Genomic DNA, 23,875 nt, shown 5'->3' with positions numbered 1-23,875 from the left:
TATTAGGCTGGTTTTCCCTTCGCGCGTTGGAAGGTCAGACAGGCAGTCGTTTCTGTGAAAAACCGGACCTGTCAAATCTTCAGGTCAGGTAAGCGGACCCTGTAAAAACGGGTTAATTCTGATGGATAATTTTATTGGTATCTAATATCATTCTCATAATATTGATTCTCCTTGAAGTGGTTGCCTGGAAAAAAAATGCTATTAAGCAATAAGCCTATTGTACTTATTTTGTGTTTTTCTTGTGTGATTGAGCGAATAACAGTTTTTGTATTGTAATTAACTGTAGCTATTTAATTCAAAGAGAAATCGGCCTTCTGTGATATTATCAATTTTAGTACTTATCATTATGAAATATAATATGATAAAAGGTAGGTGCTATAAATAAAATATTTTACGTTATGAATAAATAATACAAAAGAGGGGGAAACCGTCAAAATAAATTAGAAATAATAAAGATCTCGACAAAATAAAACATTCATTTGTTCCTTCATTTGCAGCAATTAAATTATGTAAGTACTTCCTTAGAAAACAATTCAAGGGAGAAACAAGTGAAAAATATTACAAAAATAACAGGCACCCCGAAAAAATATATAACGGAAACATAATTATATTCTTTGCCTTTTATATAAATATGAAATTCCAAAAATACACTTTTGATGAGGTTTTTCTTTAGATTTCTCCGACGGATCATAAGCTGACGACTATATCCCAACTGGGATATGAAATTAAATTCATAATTCATAATCATTTCTTATCTTATTTAGCCTATACGATCCCACTGCTGGGCAAAGGCCTCCCCTTGATTTTTCCACTCCTCTCGACTTTGCGCGATCTCCGGCCAATCCTTGCGATAAGCATTGAGGTCGTCACACCATCATTTATTTGCAATAAAATGAAAAAAAAAATATTGTGGTAAAAAACATAAATGTGGTATGTATATCGATGGAAGTGAAGCTTGTAGCGCTCAGCACATTTAGTCATGTTGTGACATACAATTATAATTACATAAAATACTGAAAAATAATTACGAAAAATACTTATCTGTATAAAAAATAAAAGAAAAAGAAACCTATTTATAAACTGAAAAACTCACTTAAGCTATAAAACTGCTTTCCCTTTAACCAGTTTTTGAGTCGGGATTGAAACTTTAGATGGGGTAGCTCTTTAATATGGGCCGGAATGGCGTTATATATGTTCTCACACACATAAAATGACAATTTTTATAAATGTAAATAATCTTTATTTACACCATAAACAAAACAGTTACAGAACAAAAATATTTGAAAAATATGAAACAAAACAAAAATAAAATTAAAATAAAACTAAAACAAATAAACAGAACTCAAAATAAAATAAATTATGTACAATTAATTAACACTTAAACTAAACTATTTTATTAAAAAAATAGATTGTAGTTCTAATGGTACATACATCACAAGATGAGATGAACTAAGTACCGACACCTTACTGAGCTTTCGAATATGAAACAAAACAAAAATAAAATTAAAATAAAACTAAAACAAATAAACAGAACTCAAAATAAAATAAATTATGTACAATTAATTAACACTTAAACTAAACTATATTAATTACAAAAATAGATTGTAGTTCTAATGGTACATACATCACAAGATGAGATGAACTAAGTACCGACACCTTACTGAGCTTTCTGTAGACCAATGTGGTAGGTGGTGAGCCGTATCGCCGTCTGTAATGGTCTATCGACGGATCGGGGCGCCTTTTCCATGAAATGGTAAACTTTTATGTTTATCCAAAGTTTATGATGACTTAGGCAACGAGCTTGCATACATAAACTCCCCATAAACTTCATAGGGGTAGACAGGGCTACAATTCGTCAAAAACAGACAAAATTTAGCCAATTTTTAGTAGAAAAATGAGCCTTTTTTTATAGAAACATACATACATAAATAAACTCACGCCTATTTCCCACTAAGGTAAGGAGAGACTGTGAAAATTCCTTGCTTTTGATGCTGTCACACTTTTCTTGCTTCCTCCACATTCATCAATCGTTTCATACACACACGCCGGTTCAGAGTAGATCGTACTGAACCTTTTATGGTGATACGGCACACCACCTATCAAGTTTATATTCTAACGGAAAGCTCGGTGAGATATGGGTACTTAGTTCATCTTCAATATACTTCTGACTACCCCAATTGGGATATAGTCGTGAGCTTATGTTATATTATGTAATGAAAGCGCCAGAAAATAGACTTGCAATGTTTTTTTATCCGACTGTGGGGAAGCAAAAAGAAGGGTTATATGTTTTGAAATAACTAATATTTATAATACTTTTTAGTTATATTTTATAGGCTTCATCCATTTTTCTCAATATATTTTTTGTTATCGAGTCTGTAGAAATTTTACTTAATTTTAAATCAGAGGTTTCTTATTAAACTTCTGTTGAAAAACGCACCACTAACTTGGTATGAAAAAACTAGTTGCAACTCACTTAGTTTACCGTAAATAATTTAAAAAGTTTCCTTCCTTAAAAATAAAATATAATTCAACTTACTTACCCCGTCACAACTTATAAATTTTTAAACTAAGTTATAAGTAAGCACGTACCTAAAGCACTTTCACACGATCTAAGTTCGCGCGGCAGCGTAGCGCGTCTACGCCGTAGCGGTTGTCTACGGGTTTGTGGTCGTAGCACAGCCGCGTAGCGTTTTATGTACCGCCATAGCCGGATTCGTAGAGATTTCCGCTTGTATCCGAAAATATCTGAAATGATTTGTATAAAAAAATAAGTTAGTAAGCTTTTACGTTAGTTACTTATTAATACAACCCGTTCAAATATTTTTGGAATAAAACACTATAGGTCCTAGAAAAGCACTTAATATAAATAAGTTGTTTACTGATGATTTTTTTTTTGTGTAAACATTCATGAAAATCTCTAATGCGTATTAAATTTACTGATTGGTCTAAAAATTACACGTCTGTTTCACTACTAGTATGTAGTCGCTACTTTTTTTTCGGTCATCGAATTCACTAACTACTACTATTTACTACTTTTTTTCAGTTACTATTTACTGATGTAAGTGAGTAATCTTTACATGAGCCAATATCAGTCAGGGGCCTTTGGCGGCTCAATCGTAACTATGACACCAGGGTTGATGAGACTGGTATTCCACCACACGATAAGAAGAGATCGAATTTACAACCCACACGAAAAGAAGAAGAAGAGTAAATCTTAACTGACTCTTAGTGCCATATTTTATTCGGATATTCGTGTTCGGATATTCGAAATTCGAAATCCCCACAGTGACGTCAGTTGGCAGAGGCCCAAGACCATGGTACGTAGGATGCGTCTCCTGTTACACACTTGACTTTAAATACCACCTTCTAATGTTCATGGTTCTAGTTGATAGTGTGGACTTGATAATATATGGCCAACTTCAGATATAGTCCCTAATTATAAGAGGATTCATGACAACCAAGGCATTTTTTAAAACACGTTTAAACGAGAAATTTCCATGAAAATACAAAGGCATGAATCATCAATAAACATGGTCAAATGTTGCGTAATTCTAAATAAAATTCGTCAATAAGTCAAATTGGAAAACAGGTTAGTATCTTCTGTTGTGAGGGTTGTGAGGTGGATTACCAACCTCATCAACCCTTGTGTCAGGGTTATTATTGAGCCGCCAAACTCATGTAACGACTACGTACTTACATTAGTAAATAGTAACCGGGACCAACGGCTTAACGTGCTTTCCGAAGCACGGATCATCTTACTTTCAGACAATCAGGTGATCAGCCTGTAATGTCCTAACCAAACTAGGGATCACAAAGTGATTAAGTGGTAAGAAAGAATATTTGACTCACTCATATATTTATGAATCGACGCGTAATTCGTCTTGCGTCGTGTCGAGCTCGAAATCACAGAATACAAATTGTATTTAAAGTATTCTTGTGAAGAAAAACATTGTGAAGAAGTAGGTTTATTTTCAGAGGCGTATGCTTTAGCCTGTAACTGTCATTTTTATAAATCACTGGGCCTGTCAGTAACAATTCCGGCCCAGTGCTTAATGCCATCCGGCAAAGAAGTTAATACCATTTACGGCAAATCTACAATAAGTCATGTCAAAAAAAGATAATTATATTAATTCTCTTCATTCGCAATCTTATTTGAAGCAAAGTAAGTGTGAAACGTAAATCAGTGTTTTCATTTTCCCTCTAATTATTATAAAGATACAAACAATTTCAGTATTTATTACCGTCTTGCTTGCGTTTCCAGAAATAACAATAACAAATTGTATAACAATAAACACGCCTCTTACAATAAAGAAAGCAAGATGCATTTTAGTTTTAACAGCGGCATTGAAATGCAAAGCTCCTTTTCATGGAAGCTATTTTATAAGTAATTTGTATTTTCAGTACAGTCACGAGCATTAATATGTATACACTTTGGTACCATGTCACATTAACTTTTTTGACAAATTGAACTGTAAGTCTCACTAAATGTCAAATATGTTAGTGCTACAGAGTCCTAAAGTGGGTACATTATATTGCTCATGACTGTACAACAACACATCCGCTCACCACTATATCCCAATGAGATAGTCAAGGGTACATCCATGGCAAGATGATCTAAGTACCCATACATCATCCAGCTTTATGTTACACCAACGTGATAGGTGGTGAGCCATATCGCCATCTATAATGGTCGAGCCAAGTGTGTTAGTGATAAGATAAATAACTCATGTACGGTACGGGTCATCGAACCGGCGTTCCCCCATTGAGAAGCAAGCCGATGTACCACAGGAGACAGAGCCATAGTACCTAGTACTTCCAACTCGATAACGTCATAAGTGGTGAGTCGCATCGCCATCTATAATGGTCGAGCCAACTGTGTTACTGAAAACTGAATTTAAATAACTCATGTCACCTGATAGAGGGCAGCAGTAACTGTCAGTACTATTCAGAGGCGGAGGACAGGATTCCTAGTATGGCCTCGTAATAGACTACTCTGGGCGCCATCCCACTTGCGTCAGACAGAGTACTGGAAGGCAAGAGGGAAACCACTGCCCTATTTTTCCCTAAAAAAGTAGCATGGAGGAAAATGCTACACCGACAAGAGCGTGGCTTTTAAATTGATGATGATGATGAACTCATGTCCGGTACGGGTCTTCGAACAGCCGTTCCCTGATTGAGAAGCAAGCCGATGTACCACAGGAGACAGGACCATAGTAACTGGTACTTACAAATAGATACTGAAAAAAAAAAACCAAAATAACACCAGACCTGTCAAATCTTCAGGTTAGATAAGCGGTCCCTATGAAAACGGGATAACGCTAGGGACACGATGACCATTTACTAAAATAATATTGTAAGAATACCCACTAGATAAATGGGTACCTACCTAATAAATTCCTAATTAATCGTCTTCCATGAAATTTCAGCGATAATAACAGCTTTAGACTATAAAATATAATATAACCAGGGATTTTGTTTAATGTAATTAATTATCTTTAAACAAATTATTATTATATTTTACATTGCATATTTAATTTTTCTCGAAAACGGATTGTACCATTTGTATAAAATGTTTGTATTTAATTACAATTATAGTTAAGTTCTCAGAGATTGTTAATCCTTTGCATTATTTGCACATGTGGTTGAAAGCGCTTTCCTGATAATTTCTTTTTAATTTGCTCTGTCTAATGTGTCGTCTGCAGAAACATTGCAAGAAAACAGATCTTTCCATCGGCTACGAAATGACGTAGAATCAAAAATCATTACATAAAAATTAAATTTTGCTTGAAACTGTGACGGATTGACAATGTCACATCACATAAACAAACTCCGCGACCAGAGAGTTATCGAATGTCTTAGTAAAAAAAAGCCTCCTTTCTCTTTTTCTCTTAGCGGCATCCTTTTCTGGAGCATAGAACCGTACTTGTCGTTCTTTACTGGAATAGTCGAGAAGTTTCCATCCGAGATTATACGAGAAAGGAGTCATTCTAGTACGTAACCATAGGGTACGAAAGGAGCAGGAATAACAAGGAGAGTTTTTAAAGCGATTAGAGCAAGAAGATGAAGTGGACAAGTAAAGAAATAGTGGAAGTGATACTAATACCGCTTAAACTCTGTACTTAAGCAGTGTCTAGTGCAGAATTACGTGCAGCGTTTAGTGTAGTGTTTAGTGAAGTGTTCCGTGTAGTGTTCAAGTGACGCGTAAAGTGCGAAATAAGTGAAGTGTCGGTGACGAAGTTAAACCGCGTAACTTTGTGCAAGTGCTGTACCGCGCATGTAGAGAATAAATTCGTTTTACCTCGGACTTAGCGAGTTTCTTTCCAATCCCGATTCTCTTCCGTAATACTATAATATTTATTCCTTTCCTAATAAATGTACTTGTGATAATAATAAGTATATTACGAAGTTTGTTCACAATTTGAATCACTTACTTGTATAGGAAGGTCGATAATAAAATGGCGATGTGCCAGCATCGATGAACACCCACGTTGACAGTGGTTCATAACTAACTTAAGGACGGAAATAATAGCTTCATTTTTTATTGACTAATTATTACCTACTGCGCCGTTAATGAGAATGTTTCGTCATAAAATAAGGAACAATACTACGTACTTATAGAACGGCAACTCTCCGCCCCCCTCCCACCCCCCACCAGCCCCCCTCGGCCTTACTTTAGTCTTCAATCGTGTGTGCGTCAGATGTCACACACTGATGCGCGTGTACGATAGTGTAGTGTCTGTGTAAAACTAGGTTAGGTATCATCATCATCAGCCCATTAACGTCCCCACTGCTGGGGCACGGGCCTTCCCTATGGATGGGTAGGGAGATCGGGCCTTAAACTATCACGCGGGCCCAGTGCGGATTGATGGTTATTAACGACTGCTAATGCAGCCGGGACCAACGGCTTGACGTGCCTTCCGAAGCACGGAGGAGCTCGAGATGAAAACATTTTTTTTTGTGGTCACCCATCCAATGACCGGCCTTTGCGAAAGTTGCTTTACTTCAACAATCGCAGACCGAGCGCGTTAACCGCTGCGCCACCGAGCTCCTCAGGTTAGGTATAGTTTGATGTTATGTTTTTAATGTTCATGGGCTTATTAATGTAAATACGAGTAAGCTAGCTTATTTCACTGACTGTCGGTAACTCTTTAAGCGTCTCTCGCTTCCGCAATAAATAACATTTTGTTTGACGTGACTTATTTGTAGATTTGCCGCAGATGGCATTAACTACTTGGCCGGACAGATGGGGAGCGCTGCGGGCTCTCACCCGTGCAAAATTTAATACAACAGGCCTGAGGGTGCCCAGTTGGGCGCGAACCACGGGTCAAGGCGTCGTCGGAAAGGAAGAATATTTGAAAGATAAAATCGACCCTAGTGGGTTAAAAATATCTAAAAGCACGGAAATATATGTATGACAAAACATCAAAAATAACAATTTTTGATGAAATTTTTATCTGCCAACCCATAATCCAATTTTTTGACATACTTACTTATTTTATAATTGGTTGGGCAGACATTCACTACGTGGCCGGGTTTATATCGAATATAGACATACATAACATAACCTCACCACTATGTCCCAAATGGGGTAGTCAGAGGTACATCCATGGCAAGATGAACTCAGTACCTTACCGAGCTTTCTGTTAGAGCAACGTGATAGTGAGCTGTGTCGCCGTCTATAATGGTCGAGCCGACTGTAATATTTTGACATACAACTCCCCCATGTTATCAAAAAATACTATATGGTGATCTATGAGATACGCTTCAAAGGTACCTATTCATTCTAACTACAGATAGATTCTAACCTTGAAGAAGTCTTCGCAGTACGAAGTTATAAAATGTTGGAAACTTCTGGCGCCCAGTGGTCGGCAATCGATCCTTTCTGGGGCATGTATATAGTGTCTAATTATAACTTACTGCCAAACTACTGTATACATTATTATCCTTTTAGTTATATAATTACGTATAACATAATATTATGGCGAACGAATAGGTATACTCGTAATTAAGTAGGTTGGTAGTTGCGTCATTGAGAAAGTTTTGATGTATCGTTCAGCAACAATAATACTTCAACAGCTCGCTTTTTTACGAAGCGACTGCCTGTTTGACATTTCAATCTGCGAAGGGAAAACCACCCTGAGGTATATTGTCCATTTTTCATCTTATCTCTAACGTTACCTAGCCCGTTTTTCACAGAGTCCATTTACCTATCCTGAAGATTTGACAGGTCTGGCTTTTTACAAAAGCTACTGTCTATCTGACCATTCACCCCGCAAAGGGAAAACCAGTCCAATACAAAATAGGTTACATATCTACCTCCTCTTTTTTCATCACTAATTTAAGAGCCACGCTCTTGTCGATGTAGCATTCTCTATGCTACTTTTTAGGGAAAAATAGAGCAGTGATTTCCCTCTTGCCTTCCACCCCGCAATACTCTGCCTGACGCGAGTGGGATAGCGCCCAGAGTCTATTTCAAAGCCATACTAGAACTCCTGTTCTCCGCCTCTGAAAAGTACTGACAGTTACTGCTGCCCTGTCAGGTTCCAGGTTACAGTCCCTGTGACTCGCCTCTTCCGTCCTGCATTGACGTACCGATGGCTCCCATCTCCGCTCTCTTTTCCAAAATGCCTACTACAGCCAGGCACAAAATAATATCCGAAAAAGGGATGTATATTACAAATTAATGTATTCAATAGAGAAAAGGTTCGAGTGTAGATACCTCTATTTTTCACAATTTGGGACCCTCTCTGACATTACAGGAGTGGAATGTTATTGAACAAAATTATTTAAGGACGTCTACACAAATTACTTCTTAGTTTGTTTTTGCTATTATCCTTACATAATCAACACAACTGTTTAAACAGTTTTGCAGGGCATTGATAATTGTATTTTTAGTATTAAGATTTAATAAAATAAATAAATAATAATAATAATAAAGGTAATCAATACCGGCCAAGTCTACTATGATAAGTTACGTCAAAAAACAAAGGTCGTCAAGTTTCAATCATTGCATTGACATCTATCAATAGATTAATAATTAACACTAGTCCGTGCATAGAGGCCAATCAACTCACGACAAAAAACAATTTAGGACCCCGCTACCGACCCCGCTGACGTGGTCGATGCTTTCCCTCTTTCAGCGCTTATCGCTATCTCCCCACTAGACTCGATCAGCCGTGTAGTCCTCGAGCTGTCACGCTTTGGTGGCTTAATAATAACCCTGACACCAGGGTTAACGAGGTTGTCAATTCACCTCACAACCCACACGATAGAAGAAGCTAGAGTCGATTGATTCTTTCAAATATGATATAATCCTTTAAGCTCTGACGTCCTAAATTTTGTACCGGGTGAGAGCCCTCCCTCAGCACTCCCCATTTGTCCGGCCGGATTAATGCCATCTGAGGCAAACTTTCAATCTTCTTCTATCGTGTGGGTTAAGAGGTGGATTACCAACCTCAGCAACCCTGGTGTTATAATTGAGCCGCCAAAGACTTCACGTGCCTTCCGAAGCATGGATCATCTTACTTTCGGACAATCAGACTTCCAATAAGTCACATAAAAAAAAAAGGTTGTGTTTCGAAATCGTTTGCAACCGGGCCAACCCAGGTTTAGCCAAGTACATTTTCTATAAAATATGTACCCGCCTGTTATGTAGAGAAACATAATTAAAGGTCGCCGCATACAGATACAACACCGAGGATGTCCTTTTTTTTTGAAACTCTTCAAATTTATTCGAAATATGAATCCGCATTAATTCAAAAATATTCATGGTTTCGTACTAAATACAATGCCTCATCCAACAACGCTCGCGGTAAGTACTTAATAGCTTTTTTGGCATTTCGATCGGGTAAGAGCCTTCAGCGCTCCTTATTTGTCCGGCCAAGTAGTTAATACCATCTGCGGCAAATCTACAATAAAACGTCAAAAAAAAAGGATTTCTTTTTATCTCTGGCAATGCATGTTATTTAGTGTCAGAGATAATTATTAGGCAGAAAAAAGTGCCCCCCATAATTTCAGATTAGCCAGTAGAAATACAATTTATGATACTTTGCATAAGCTTTTGCAGTAAACTGTAAGATGCAATTTTACTTCTGAGAACATTTAATATCGCGCTTTATAAGTTACAGCGCTTTAACATAGCATGACGCTTGTATCTCGAAGGGGTAGACAGCGGTAATATTGCTCCCACGCCTGTAGCGATGGGTCGTTATCGGTTTTTGAGATAACGTAACGTAAGCGTTATGTGATTTCCAATAACTAGTTTCTTAACTAGTGATTTTTATAACTAGTTATTTTCACAACGTTCTGAAGCAAACGTGATAATTGTAACGTAAAATCGTTTGGTTAGGTAGCAGTATAACTTAATTCTTCTTCAGTCGTTTTCATCTTGTCATTACGAATATTGTAAAACCAGTGATTTTGCGTGAGTAGTGAAAGTAGCCAAACATCGACGCTATGCCTTAAACATAAGAGTGAATTCGATTTAACTTTATGGCGTTGTGATTAAAAGAGTTATTGAAGACTGATGCCTATTTCGATCGTTTAAATGGCGTTATGAATATCACTAGTTTTTGTTGTAGTGGAAAACGAGTGATCACTGTTCGAGCTCGTAACTGCATATATAACCAGTTATGGTTAATAACGCCCATCGCTACACGCCTGCTATGTTTAAGTATCATGTAATAGGGGGCGAGCAGCCCATATACGTCCCACTGCTGGGCACAGGCCTCCCTTCAATCATTTTTGGGGTTATGTATACGTTTTTACAATAAAATACCAGATAATATTTTAAATTTGTCAGAGAACAAAAGCTCACGTGAAGCTTACTTTATGTAAAAAAGCCTATTATAAGATTAATGATTACCTAAATGATAAAAAGGTTCATCATATCCATCTTTGGACTTCGTATCAACAGTGGCTGCAAGTTGTCTTTGATTACTTGTGGCTCTGCCCACCCCATTAGGGATTACGGGCGTGAGTTTATGTATGTATGTATGTATGTAAATGATAAAAATGTCTGGTATTGAATGTGTTCCTCTAGTTATTAAATAACTTGTACCCTCATTGATTTATTTAAAAGATGTGTTCCTGTTGCAGTTTCTTGTCATTTCTTCTCCTCAGCCATAACACCTTGCGAAATGACGTAAATTCAAAAATGTTACATTGACCTTCAACAAGTTTATCCATGATAATTACGTTGAATAAATGATTCTGATTCTGATCAACCGGAAGGGGTATGGATGGAATGGATATTCCACCACGCTGCAGGTTGGGGAGGTGATTTTTCTGCTAACAGCCGGTGCCAACGGTTTAACGTGCCCTGTGAGCACGGAATCATTTACTTTATCGAACAATCAGGTGATTCAACCCTGAAATGTCAACAACCAAACAAACAAAGGACAGTCTCACAAAATGTATTTGACAATTTCAAAACCATGTGACATCAACACTTCACATACACACGTTCGCACTTTTATTCTAGTAGGTAAATAATAGTTATTATAATATTATACTAGCGACCCGCCCCGGCTTCGCTCGGGTGCAATGCTGAGGAAATTAAATTATTTACGACATCACATTAAAAACCTCAAAAATAACAGTATTTCTCCACTATTTAATGGATGTTATTATACATTATAAACCTTCCTCTTGAATCACTCTATCTAGGTATTGAAAAAAACCGCATCAAAATCCGTTGCGTAATTTAAAAAAAACATCATCATCATTAAATGTTTTTTTATTAAAAGTTATAAGAATTCTACTTTACGAGTGGGTGAGGGTATAAAAGATATAAGTAAGTAGTTAAAATATATTATCCCTATTTTATTAGTCAGGGAATGTTTTAATTAAATACCGAGTACTTAATTAAGCGTTTGTATTTGAAGTAATTATAGCTTCAGTGTTAATTATGACGAAGCGACGTTTATTTTATTTGTATTTAATAATAAGTTCATGCGTTGTGGTAGTCTGCTCGAATGACGTAAATAATAATGACGTAAATAGGCATACGTCCTTTACGTTCTCTGTTAATTATTATTTTATTGCGGCAAGGCTTCATCTGTTTTCTTTCAAGGCAAGAAACGTATAAACGTGGTAACCACCATGGTATAAGAAAGCCAAGTATGGTCAATCCTATGACAAGCCACCATTGCTAGACCATTTGATGACGTTAGTGTTACCACTGTGTTACCATTCAATTGGTATCTCAAAAATTCCAAGAACGTAAATAGTATTGAAAATAAAGTGAATTACTGACTAATGTATTTAATTACTATTAATTGTCACATATATAAAAATCGCTATGTGTCCTGCCCACTGCCACTTGGACACACAGGACACATAGCGAGGAGAACCGATGGCCGATGGGGCGGAAAGGTTCTGGAGTGGCGGCCACGTGTCGGACGACGCTCAGTGGGTAGGCCCGCTACGAGGTGGACCGACGATCTGGTGAAGGTCGCGGGAAGCCGCTGGATGCGGGCAGCGCAGGACCGATCGTCGTGGAGATCCTTGGGGGAGGCCTATGCCCAGCAGTGGGCGTCATACGGCTGATGATGATGATATAAAAATCATTAAAACTGTAAGTCAGGCTTTTATTAAAAGTTCAAAATTTCCTTGAAAGGTAAATTAAAAACATTGATCGCGGATATTTTTTTTTTTTACGAAATGGCAACGCAGGGTGGGATAACCTTAAAATGTTAGCTGTCACTTTTGATCATACCTGTGGGGTTAAAATGGCCACATGGAAGCAATTCATCTAAGAAAGCAATATTGTAATTTGACATTTGCGCATATAAAAGTTAGTGCGCGATGCAAACATATGTCAAATAGCAATATTGCTTTCTTAGATGAATTGCTTCGATGCGATGTGGCCATTTTAACCCCCCTGGTTTTCTTATACCAAGGTAACCACGATCTCGAACGATCTCTAAATACGTGACCTTGATGGATCGAGCAGGAAGAATTGGATAATCTTATAACCGCTACACGTAGCGTTATTCTTTATTCAATGACAGAAGAAAAGTTTATAAAAAGATATACGGAAATTGTAACTAAAGCATTATCTAAACCTCGTGCTGGCAGTGCAGTAGCTCCTTGGTGTTGCATTATCTTATAACTTTCACTTAAACGTGCAAATCGCAACAACATTGTAATATAACTACCCCGATTGCATTCCCTAAGGCGTCATACATACCTACTACACAATAAATACTCGACCATTTAGGTGTTAACGGCTGTTGTAGGTAGTAATTTCAGAGTTCCGTAAGCCATATGGTTTTATGGATTATAGGCTTGCTTCTCGCACGGAAAGCGCCGGTTCGTGCTGGACTTGCACCAATGAGTTAACAATTTATAATAATAATTGTTCACCTAAATAAAAAAGATAGTGAAATTTTCACTAACTCGGTATTACGGCGATACGGCTCACTCACCACTTATCACGTTCTTTGGAGGCTCAATAGTAACCTCAGGGTTCCTCATCAGGGTTGATGAGATTGGTGATTGATCTCACAAACCAATCCACACGATAGAAGAAGAATCTAATAGTTCATCTTGCGATGTAAGTAAGTTCTGACTACCGTTGACAATATAGTAGTGAGCTTATCTATATGCATGTATGTGTGCAAAAGTTCCATCGTAAATAAACTTGACATACACAGAGCCGGAAAAGCGGATTTTCTATAGATCTCATACATAAAGAATCCCGCGCACCATCCATTTGTCCCGCTTTCCCTGTTTTGTGTGCATTAAAACTAATTCCAATGAAAGGGCAAGTTATTTTATAGCAGACGAGATTATTCAGTGCTTTTTGACTAGGAAATGTAATTTACGATCTGGGTTAAGAAGGCCGCACATCAAAGCAATTCATCTAAAAAGCAATATTGCAATGTGACATAATTTGTGCATATATATAGAAGTTATAGTGGTTAATGTCAACATTTTGTTTTTTGACGTGACTTATTGTAGATTTGCTACAAATAGCATTATTAACTATAACATTACATTACATTACATTTTTTTTTTGTAGCATTATTTACTTGTGATAATGACAAATAGCAATATTGCTTTTTAGGTGAATTGATTTAATGTGGCGTTTTTAACCCCCTTCTGTTCATTTACTTGTTAACCTAGACCGTAGTATTAAAAATAAAAGAAAAAATAGCTTTAGCACTGCTAAAAGGGATTCTCGTATCAATCCGGATTATTCTGGTTTGGTTATAGGCGAAGAGAAATTCATCTTATTTGTCGTTGCGAATACAAGTACCAATTTACTTTGGCTGCAAATAGCTTAGTTAGTGTTAGCTTAGAAAATGCTAATCTAAAAATGGAAGCCCGTCTAAGAAGATTATATTTTATAACGGAAAAATAAAAAAGGATCGGAATTCTGACTACACAGAAAAAAATTTGAAAGTCAAAATTTGTCCCCAAATATTAGAATTTATCGGTCTGTCGTTAAAAAGTTGCCCGTTATGTTGGCAATGCCAGGATAAGGGTAAGGGACACGTTGTCCTCACAATGACCCGTGGTAATTGCTCATCAAAATGGGCATGGTATAACAAAACCAGGTATGCTCACTTCACTTCACTTCACTTTTTAAAGTTTATGGCTGCATCGTTTAGAAACGATGATTCTGCCAACGTCAAGGTACCGAAGAAAAAAAATAAAAAAAAATTAAAAAACAATTAAAAAAAAATAGTCGGTAGGTACATTTAAATTATATTGAAGACTGTTCGGTGGGAAGTCCAATGATGTAGTCCAGAAGTTCCCTAAAAATAAAGACAACACGATTGTTAATTAACTTCACAGACATATAGGTTAGAAACACACGTAGTATAGGCCCGCCACCATTTTTCGTTCGCAAGTTTTTTTTTTTTTTTTTTTTAGTTTTGGACCAATTATATATACATACTTATACTTATATTACACATGGACTAGCACATACATTAGCATACAATATTTACAATTTAAGATTATTCCGTTTAATAAACGTACAAAGGACATTAATGAAGGGGGTAGAAACTAAAGTTAAGAGAAAGTTGACATTTACAGGTCGGGGAATACAAGGTGGGAGAACATCATACATAGGGACAACTAAATTAGGGCAGGAGAAAAATAGATGATTAACAGTGCCATCCTCATCACCACATTCGCAAACGGAGTGATCTCGGATCCGTAGCTTAGCCAGAAAAACAGGGGAGCACACGTGACCCAGACGGAGACGGATAATCACAGAGGTAACCCACTTATCAAAGTTTCTAAATTTAAAAAACCAAGGTCTAATAGGTATAGAAGGCTGGATAAGTCCGTAAAGTTTACCTTTTGCTTGCTTAGATGTTTGCCAAAGCTCATCCCAAGATTTGAATAGATGTGATTTAGCGAGAGCCCGGATATCTCTGGAGAAAGTCTTGTTGTAGATCTCAGTACCCAAGCGGGCAGCTTCTTTAGCACATAGGTCGGCGTTCTCGTTGCCACGAATACCGCTGTGACTGGGAATCCAAGCCAGGACAATTTCTAGACCACTCTTTTGGCATCTATAAAGAACTTCCTTAGTTTTAAGGGTGAGATAAAAATTTTCTCTAGAGTGAAAAGGCAATTTTACAAGGTCTTGCAAACAGCTAAGGGAATCCGAGAAAATGATTGATCTATTCAATTTGTGAGATTCTACATAGGAGACAGCTTCTAGAAGGGCAATGGACTCACCTGTGAAAATGGAGCAGCTAGCCGGGCATTTATAATTTAGGATGATATTAAATTTAGGGATCCAAACAGCAGCTCCTACGTGACTTGTATCAGATAATTTAGAGGCATCGGTATAGAGTTGAAGCCAATCCTTCCAGTTTTTTTCCACTAAGCTATTAAGCTCCTTATCAGCACCCTGCGAGTTCTTGACTATCCCTAGATTAAGTATTACCTTAGGACAAAAGATTAAACTTTCATAAGGAAATTCAAAAATAGTGGCCTTAGGGGTCTGATGTATTGTAGAAGGGTTGATTTTATTAAAAGACTTGACGAGAGGCGGCAAGTCTTTATGTCTCCAATAATTAGAACTAGCTACCAAACAAAGAGAATTTAGTTTCTTATGAAGGGGATGAGATGATGTTTGTAAGGTGTTGAAATAATACCTATCCGAGAGATACTGTCTACGTAATTGGAGTGGAGGTTCCACACATTCCACTTGGAGCGCATTTGTAGGGGACGACTTCATCGCACCTGCAATAATACGTAAACATTTAGCCTGAATCCTGTCAAGTTTATAAAGAGCAGTTTTGTTGCAGGGCTCGAGGATGAAACTGGCGTAATCAAAATGACTGCGTATAATGGCGTTGTACAAAAGCTTTTGGCTATACGGATGGGAGCCCCAACGGACCCCTGATAAAGACCTAAGCACGTTGATATTTTTTTCGCACTTATTAGCTATGTGTTCAAGATGAGGTAATCCACACATTTTGCTGTCAAGGATTACTCCTAAAAATTTCACTTTATTATAGACGGACACTGGCTGTTCATCAATAACTAGCTCTATAGCTGGGATCACACGCTTGCGGGAGAATACCACAGCGCTGCACTTAGGGACAGAGAGTGAGAGGCCGTGATCGCTTAGCCAGGTGCTTAAATAGTACAGTGCCGAATTAAGGCGAGAACATGCATCCGCAAACGAGGAGGAGCGGGCGTAAAGGGCAATGTCATCTGCGTATTGCAGGATACTACTAAAGCATAGGACAGTTCTATCAAGGTCATAGGTGTAAACATTGAACAGTAGCGGACTAAGAACGGAACCCTGAGGGAGACCTTTCCACAAGGTTCTGAGAGGAGAAAGAGAGCCTTGCACTCTCACCGTGATACTACGAGCCATGTAAAGGTTGCATATGATGTGTACCATCCTCTCCGGGATATTCAGCTGTTGCATTTTTTGCCTGAGTATTGGGAGGAGGACATTGTCATAAGCAGAGGAGATGTCAAGAAAGACACCAATGACATGTTCGTCACAGCTGAAAGCGCTCCTAATGTCAGTAGTCAAGATGCTAAGACTATCCAAAGTGCCCATACCTCTACGAAACCCAAACTGAAACTTAGATAATAATCCCTTGTTCTCCAAAAACCACTCCAAGCGGTTCTTTAAGAGATGCTCCAGAATCTTAGCCAGAGCGGATGAGAGGGCAATAGGTCTGTACGAAGAAGACTTACTAGGATCTTTGCCAGGTTTTAAAATTGGGACAATGATTTGAGTCTTCCAGGAGTCGGGAACAGTCCCTGTTATAAAAACTTCATTAATAATACAAAGAAAGTACATTTTCGCCGACATTGGAGATTTAGAAATAAGAGAATAAGGGATCCCATCCATGCCAGGAGATGTATCTCTAAGGTTATCTAGGGCACAGGAAAGTTCAGGATATGAGAAAGGCTCGTTAAAACTATTATAAGAAGACAAGGAGGAGGAAGAGGAAGGGAAGCAATCCTGGAAAGGAACAGATGGGGGAGCTAGCTTGTCAAAGAAGTCCGGCAGCCAAGTGGACGTGTCATTGGTTGTAGAGTTACTGTCGTCTAACAGATACCTTCTGAATGATTTAATACGTTTCCACACCAAAGAAGCAGGAGACCGGGGAGCAAGAGACTCGCAAAAGTCACGCCATCCATTAACCTTTTTCTTGGAGAGGAATCTCTTGGAGCGAGCAGACGCCTTCTGGAAAGACAGATATTTTTGCATGGAAGATAGATCACCAGCAAAGCTATTCTCAGCCTCATCCCGTTGACGCACGCTTTCCGTACATTCCGCGTCCCACCAAGGAGGCGATGATATTTTGCCTCGTGCTGAGTTTTTCAAAGGGATAGAGCTATCGGCGGATGAAGTGATACACGACGTAAATTCCTCGTAGCAAGTAAGATAGTTAGATGAAGAGATCGGGGAAAGAAACGGGATCTTACCATTAACCAGCTCCGCATACTTTTGCCAATCGGCCCTGTTCAGACGGTATTTCAAGAGAGGAGGAGGGTTCTTAGCCGGAGGGCAAGGGGTAAGAAAGGAAATAATAATCGGGAAATGATCGCTACCGTAGCAATTAGGTAACACCTTCCAGGAAAGGGACAGAACCATGCTAGGCGATACCAAAGACAAATCCACCACGCTAGAGCCACCTAGAGGTGAAACCCTACGCGTCGGGGAGCCATCATTCAGCACGCACAGGTTGATATTGTCCAGGAGATCAAATAAATGAGGAGCCAGGGAGTCACACTTATAAGAGCCCCAAAAAGTGTGGTGGACATTGAAATCGCCAAGAATTATAAATGGTCCAGGGAGAGAAAAGAGGATATTATTCAGTTCCGAAATAAGAGAGGAGTTGGGGTGTGGGAAGTAAACTGAAACAATAGTACAGTTTAAAGCCTTAATTGCTACTACCTGTAGGTCACGATCATGCGGTGGGATGGGGATTTGAGAGAAGGTAATATTTTTATTAACAAGAAGGGCCGAACCAGCATAACCATCATCTCTGTCATCCCGGATACAGGAGTAGCCAGGCATCCTAAAAATGGAGCCCGGCCTCAACCATGTCTCAGAGATGGCACAGACAACCGGCTTGAATTTGTTAATTAATAATATTAATTCAGGTTTTTTGGATCGAATACTTTTACAATTCCATTGAAGGAGACAGTGACCCGCCATTTTTATTTATTAACATTGACATGAATTGCTTCAATAGAGATACGACATTGTTCGGTAAAGAGTCCGAGAACTTAGAAATAATATTAATTAAGGAACAAACCAACAGCTCTATGAGGTTGTCATTGGGAGTAAGGAGAGGAGTAGACTCGGGAGGAGGAGGGAAGGCACAACCATTAGGTTGTGAGGATATGGGAGAACGGGTTATGTCAGAGTGAGCCTGAACATCATAAGACCTACCTAATTCTGGTGGAGGTCGGCGTTCCCGGTATACGGTTTTACGATACGAGGTGGTGGGATTTTGACTCGAGGACGGAGAAGACGGAGAGGGAGGGAAGAAAGCTGGTTGTGAAAGTTTAGGAGGTTGCTGAGAGGCAACTTCGGCAAATGGTCTCCTCACAGTGGAAAACCGGGCGGAGGCTTCTAAGTATGAAATGTTTTCCTCAGACATGACCATCTTGATCGCCTTTTGCCTGGAGTGTTCAGGGCACCTTGGGTCTGTGGCTTTGTGATTACCAGAGCAGAGTAAACAGGTCACATGTTCATCTGGGATATTACAGCTCTCACCAAGATGGGGCTGTGAGCATTTGAAGCAGCGGGCTTTTGATCGGCATTGAGCTTTGATATGGCCAAATCGGCAGCAACCTCTGCATTGGATTGTGGGCAGATGGTAAACATCAACGGGAAGGGAAGTATGGTAGCAATAAACTTTTTGGGGCAATGACTGTCCTAAAAACGTCAGGACGACCGTGTTAGAAGGAATCCACGTAGCGGATCCATCAATAATTTTCTTGGAGTTTAGACGCCTAGCTTTAATAACTTGGCTACAATTGGAGGGGTACTGAAGACCTGAAACAAGCTCCTCCAGAGTCCAGTCTATTGGTATGTTCCTGACAACTCCCATTCTGGAAACTTGGAATTGTGGGATGGTGGCACATAACTTGTTCTCAGCAAGCAAAGGGTTGGTTACAAAGTTGTTGGCAGCTGAGGAAGAAGCAAATTCAACTGAGACGCGGTTGCGTCCCACAGAGTTTACTCCTCCATTGACTATACCTGGTATGTTATTTCTATGTATAAGTTGGGCAAATTTAAGAACCCTAATAGTAAGTCCCGCTGAAGGATCACTTTCCATCCTGGTGACATGCACAGAGAAGGGCCCCTGGTCAGCATCAGTGTATTTAAGTTTCTCGCCAGCAAATTCCGGAACAGTATAAACGTCCTGAACAGAGGCAGACGGAGATATATTTTTCTTGGGCGTAGGATTACCGATTTCCGATTCCGCATGGCGTTTCATGGATCTCTGAGAACCAGAAAGCTCCCCTTGACTTTGTAAAAAAGTCTGAGGAGTCATCTCTAAGTCAGGTGGAATACCACCTCCTCCCGGAGGAGGATCGTCCCCCATTTTAAGGACAAATACGAAATTACATACACACAACACTTACCACGTAAACACAAATATATACCACCACCTATATAAATACTATAACTGAATAATTTTGTAACAATCAGAGGAATAAACCAAAGATTCAAAACAACTCGGCTGCAACGTGATTTCTAGAGCACGATGACAAGCAGAATCCCAGGTATGCTCAATCGTATGACAGTAATAGTGTTCTGTGTATGACAAGCCGTCATCGCTAGCCCTCTGATGACATAAGTGTTACCACTGTGTTACCATTAAATTGGTATCTCCAACATTCCAAGGACATAAATTTTATTAAGTGAATTAATGGCCCCGATTCCTGCAGACACCGCCTAATTTTATTTAAAGTTATATCCGTCATTTTCATATCCGTCGAAAAGGAAAGGGACGGATGATTCACAGCTCTTAATTTTAGGAAGAATGAGTGAATGAATGAATAACCCGGGCGAATCAAAAGGTACGTCGCTGGTATGCAATCCGTTTGACGTGCTGTCTACTTAACTGTGTCGGGTTATTGACGGATGTAAAATTTTTAGACGGTTGGTTTAGATTTGTGCTTAAAATTGACGTGTGTTCCATAAATTTTATGCTTGTCGATTACCCGTCCCTTTCCTTTTCGGCGGATAAGAAAATGACAGATATAACTTAAAATAAAATTAGATGGTATTTACAGGAATTAGCACCACTGACTAATGTATTTAATTAATATTACTTGTCACATATATAAAAATCATTAAAACTGTAAGTAAATCTTTTACTGAAAGTTCAAAATTTCCTTGCAAGGTAAATTGAAAACATTGGTCGTGGGCAATTTGTTTTTTATGAAATGGCAACGCAGGGTAGGATGACGTCAGCTGGGCTAACCTTGAAATGTTAGCTGTCACTTTTGAGCATAGGTACCTGGTTTTCTTATACCATGAAAATAGGGATTATGTACGGATGCGAGGTAAATACTTAGTTATGTAGTTACGTATTACCTATGTATTTCGTACGTGTAACCACCCATTGTAGTTAACACCTTTGTCCAGTTGAGAAATGGTCTTAAGCTGGCTAATCCTGAGACGCGGCAGAATTTAAGACGTTACGACTGTCCGCGATGACGTATGCTTGATAAATGACGTAGATTTACGTCTTGAGGTACCAACTACAGACGATACTTATGGTCGGTTATACCTTAATGCTTGATTTTTTTATCCTAAGTACCATTTAGTCAACTTCTGGAAAAAGACTCGGAATAAAGACGAATCACCTAAAAATAGTCATAATTAAATTCTTAGGCGACATTTATTTACAATAGACGTTAAACAAGACGAAAATGACGGTAGTTTTAAAAATGACAAATTAAATTACTTTTTAAGTCTGTGGCTCTCAGAATCGGAACCATAAACTGCGTCGATTGGGGTAGGCTGAGTCACAGTCACGAGCACAATGAAAGTTCTTTTTCATTGTTTTTTTTTTTGTTCAATTTTTTTTATTTATCTATAAGTAGCATAGAGAGTGGAAAAATGCTGCACAGACAAGAGCGTGGCTCTTAAATTGATGATGATGATGACCATTTTATCAGACAATGCAATGTAGAAAACGGTGCTTGCTTGCATACTTTATGAACTATAGAAAGCAATCACATCGCTGAGTCGCGCCTTTTTCTGATTGCACACATCTTCCGTATATTCCTTTATTTTTATTACTTACCCGTCTATACTCTTTTAGCTACCGGCCTCCGTGGCCCAGCGGTTGAGCGTTAAGCTCATGATCCGGAGGTCCCGTGTTCGAATCCCGGTGGGGAAATATCACAAAAATGACTTTGTGATCCCTAATTTGGTTAGGACATTACAAGCTGATCACCTGATTGTCCGAAAGTAAGATGATCCATGCTTCGCAAGGCACGTTAAGCCGTTGGTCCCGGTTACTACTTACGATGTAAGTAAGTAGTCGTTACGTGAGTCATGTCAGGGGCCTTTGGCGGCTCAGTAGTAACCCTGACACTAAGGTTGATGAGGTTGGTAATCCACCTCTCAACCCACATGAGAGAAGACCCGACTACTGGGGTAAAAAACTACTGGGGGGGAAGGGATATTATTTTCTTTATTACTGTAAAATGGCTAAATGTTACTGTTTCTTTTTTTTGATCATGACGTTGACGTGATCCATGACATTCTGTACGTCAGAAACCTTATCGGGAAAAACCATAACAGCGACAGTAACAATTTGTTTTTAACAAAACTAAAAACACAAGACCCATTGTATAATCAATCTTGGGATCCAACGAGGGCAGAATGTTGACATCGAGAAATAATGATAAAAAACGTAAGAGGAAAACCTTAAATGTAAATGTCTCGAGTTGCTTCTCGCGTGCGATAAATAGTGATACAAGGTGTTAGTGACATCGTAACGAAAACTTCAAGGATGATTCAAACCATGATTCTGAGATTTTATCAATCCGAATTTTCCGTGGCAAAAGTTTGGAATAAATATTTTAAAAAAAGTAAAATTGTCATAAATTTTCCGATTGGAAATTCCACCTGATATCAACTCAGAATTACGGTCTGAATCATTCCCCTCAGTACTCGTTACTGTGTGACTAACACACATACGTACTCGTTTGGCTACAATACATGTACTTACGTAATTGTGCGGGGTGTAACATCGTAACGAAAACTGAGGGGAATGATTCAGCTCATTATCCTCAAAAAAATACATATGTACCTAGACCTACTTACATACATAAACTCACGCTTGTAATTTCCAATGGGATGGACAAAGATAGCACCATACTTATACCTATCTTTGTTGTGTGCTTTTTATTTACCTAATGGCACCGATTCCTGCAAACACCTCCTAATTTTACTTTAAGTTACACCCTTTTCTTTTCTGTCGAAAAGGAAAGGGATGGATGATTGATAACTGTTTGTTTTTAAATAAATGAGTAACTCTGGCGAATAAAAAAGGCGTTTCGCTGATATGCAACTCGATTGACGTCTGCTGTCATCTTAATATTGGCGGGTTATTGGCCAAAAAATTTTGCAAGAGATTTTATATTTCTGCCTTAAATTGACGTCTGATCCATAAATTTAATGCTTGTCGATTACCCGTCCCTTTCCTTTTCGGCGGATAAGAAAATGACAGATATAACTTAAAATAAAATTTGATGGTGTGTACCGGAATCAGCACCTACAGCAGCAGCAGTACATTATGCAGCATCCTAAACTGTATAAATTTAATTTAATAGGTATTAAATAAAGACTATAATTTTGTTTCCATTATAACAACATAAGTGTTCGGTTGAGCAAGGGCATATATTAATCTTAGCACCTAGTTATTTTCTCCCATGAAACTGTTGTTAACGGCGCCAACTAGACGCAACGCGACACCATCTTGCGATGTTCATTTATCTTAGACATGGTCTCTCTAACGATAATAATATAACAATAAGTATTTGACTGGGTCGAAGACAAATTACAAAATGCTGATCTAGAAATAGGAGCCAGTCTAAGATGTTCACAAATCAATGTCATTTTGCTTTTCGACTTAATTTCGAATTTTATTTATGAATTGAGTAATAAATAAATAATGAATACGAATTTGCAATGCGCAGTTACTTTTATATGCGCAAATGTCAAATTGCAGTTGCTTTCATGGATGAATTGCTTCGTTGTGGACAGTTTAACCGCCAAGGTCTTGTTTTGAGAGGCGCAAGTTTGACTCCCATATATAATTATTAGTCACTGTGGTTCTGTGTGTGGTTCTTCACAGGCTTGATAGCGGGGAACGCCAGTTCGAACCGACAAAGTGCAATT

The 23,875-nt window shown here is 38.5% G+C and overlaps 2 protein-coding genes across 7 annotated transcripts in view; both read right to left on the bottom strand.

Moving 5' to 3' along the window:
- The window catches only part of LOC126375804 (FMRFamide-related peptides-like), a 42,338-nt gene extending 39,742 nt beyond the window's left edge, over positions 1-2,596 (bottom strand). Inside the window, exon 1 of the mRNA XM_050022891.1 lies at positions 2,541-2,596. The gene's annotated coding sequence lies outside the window, so the exon portion shown is untranslated. The remainder of the gene's footprint in view (positions 1-2,540) is intronic.
- An 11,980-nt stretch (positions 2,597-14,576) lies between these two features.
- Positions 14,577-20,215, bottom strand: LOC126375585 (uncharacterized). Of its 6 annotated transcripts, none has more exons than XR_007567605.1 (6): positions 20,098-20,198; positions 17,553-17,677; positions 16,122-16,209; positions 15,700-15,910; positions 15,316-15,530; positions 14,577-14,765 (listed from the first exon to the last, which is right to left on the bottom strand). XR_007567605.1 is itself a non-coding variant. In XM_050022585.1 (4 exons), the coding sequence occupies exons 1-4, from the start codon at positions 17,632-17,634 to the stop codon at positions 14,671-14,673; spliced, it is 480 nt and encodes a 159-aa protein (XP_049878542.1). In that variant the 5' UTR covers positions 17,635-17,671; the 3' UTR covers positions 14,577-14,670. The 6 variants fall into 6 exon arrangements, 2 of the variants coding, with proteins under 2 accessions (XP_049878542.1, XP_049878544.1); XR_007567606.1 differs by having other exon boundaries at positions 15,316-15,485; XR_007567604.1 differs by having other exon boundaries at positions 15,316-15,910.
- Between the last annotated feature and the right edge of the window lie 3,660 nt (positions 20,216-23,875).

The sequence above is a fragment of the Pectinophora gossypiella genome, chromosome 19 (assembly GCF_024362695.1).
Source record: "Pectinophora gossypiella chromosome 19, ilPecGoss1.1, whole genome shotgun sequence".
Taxonomy (NCBI): Eukaryota; Metazoa; Arthropoda; class Insecta; order Lepidoptera; family Gelechiidae; genus Pectinophora; species Pectinophora gossypiella.
This window is presented reverse-complemented; position numbering and strand designations above follow the sequence as displayed.

Bases quoted from the DNA above. Each gene is read 5' to 3' on its own strand.
- LOC126375585 (XM_050022585.1), bottom strand. From the start codon at position 17,634: ATGGATGGCGTGACTTTTGCGAGTCTCTTGCTCCCCGGTCTCCTGCTT. The intron at 15,531-16,121 runs GTATTATTTCAA...AGTTCTTTATAG, and splicing joins AGACAGTATCTCTCGGATAG to ATGCCAAAAGAGTGGTCTAG. The intron at 14,766-15,315 runs GTAAACTTTACG...CTTTATTTTTAG, and splicing joins AACATCTAAGCAAGCAAAAG to GGAACTTCTGGACTACATCA.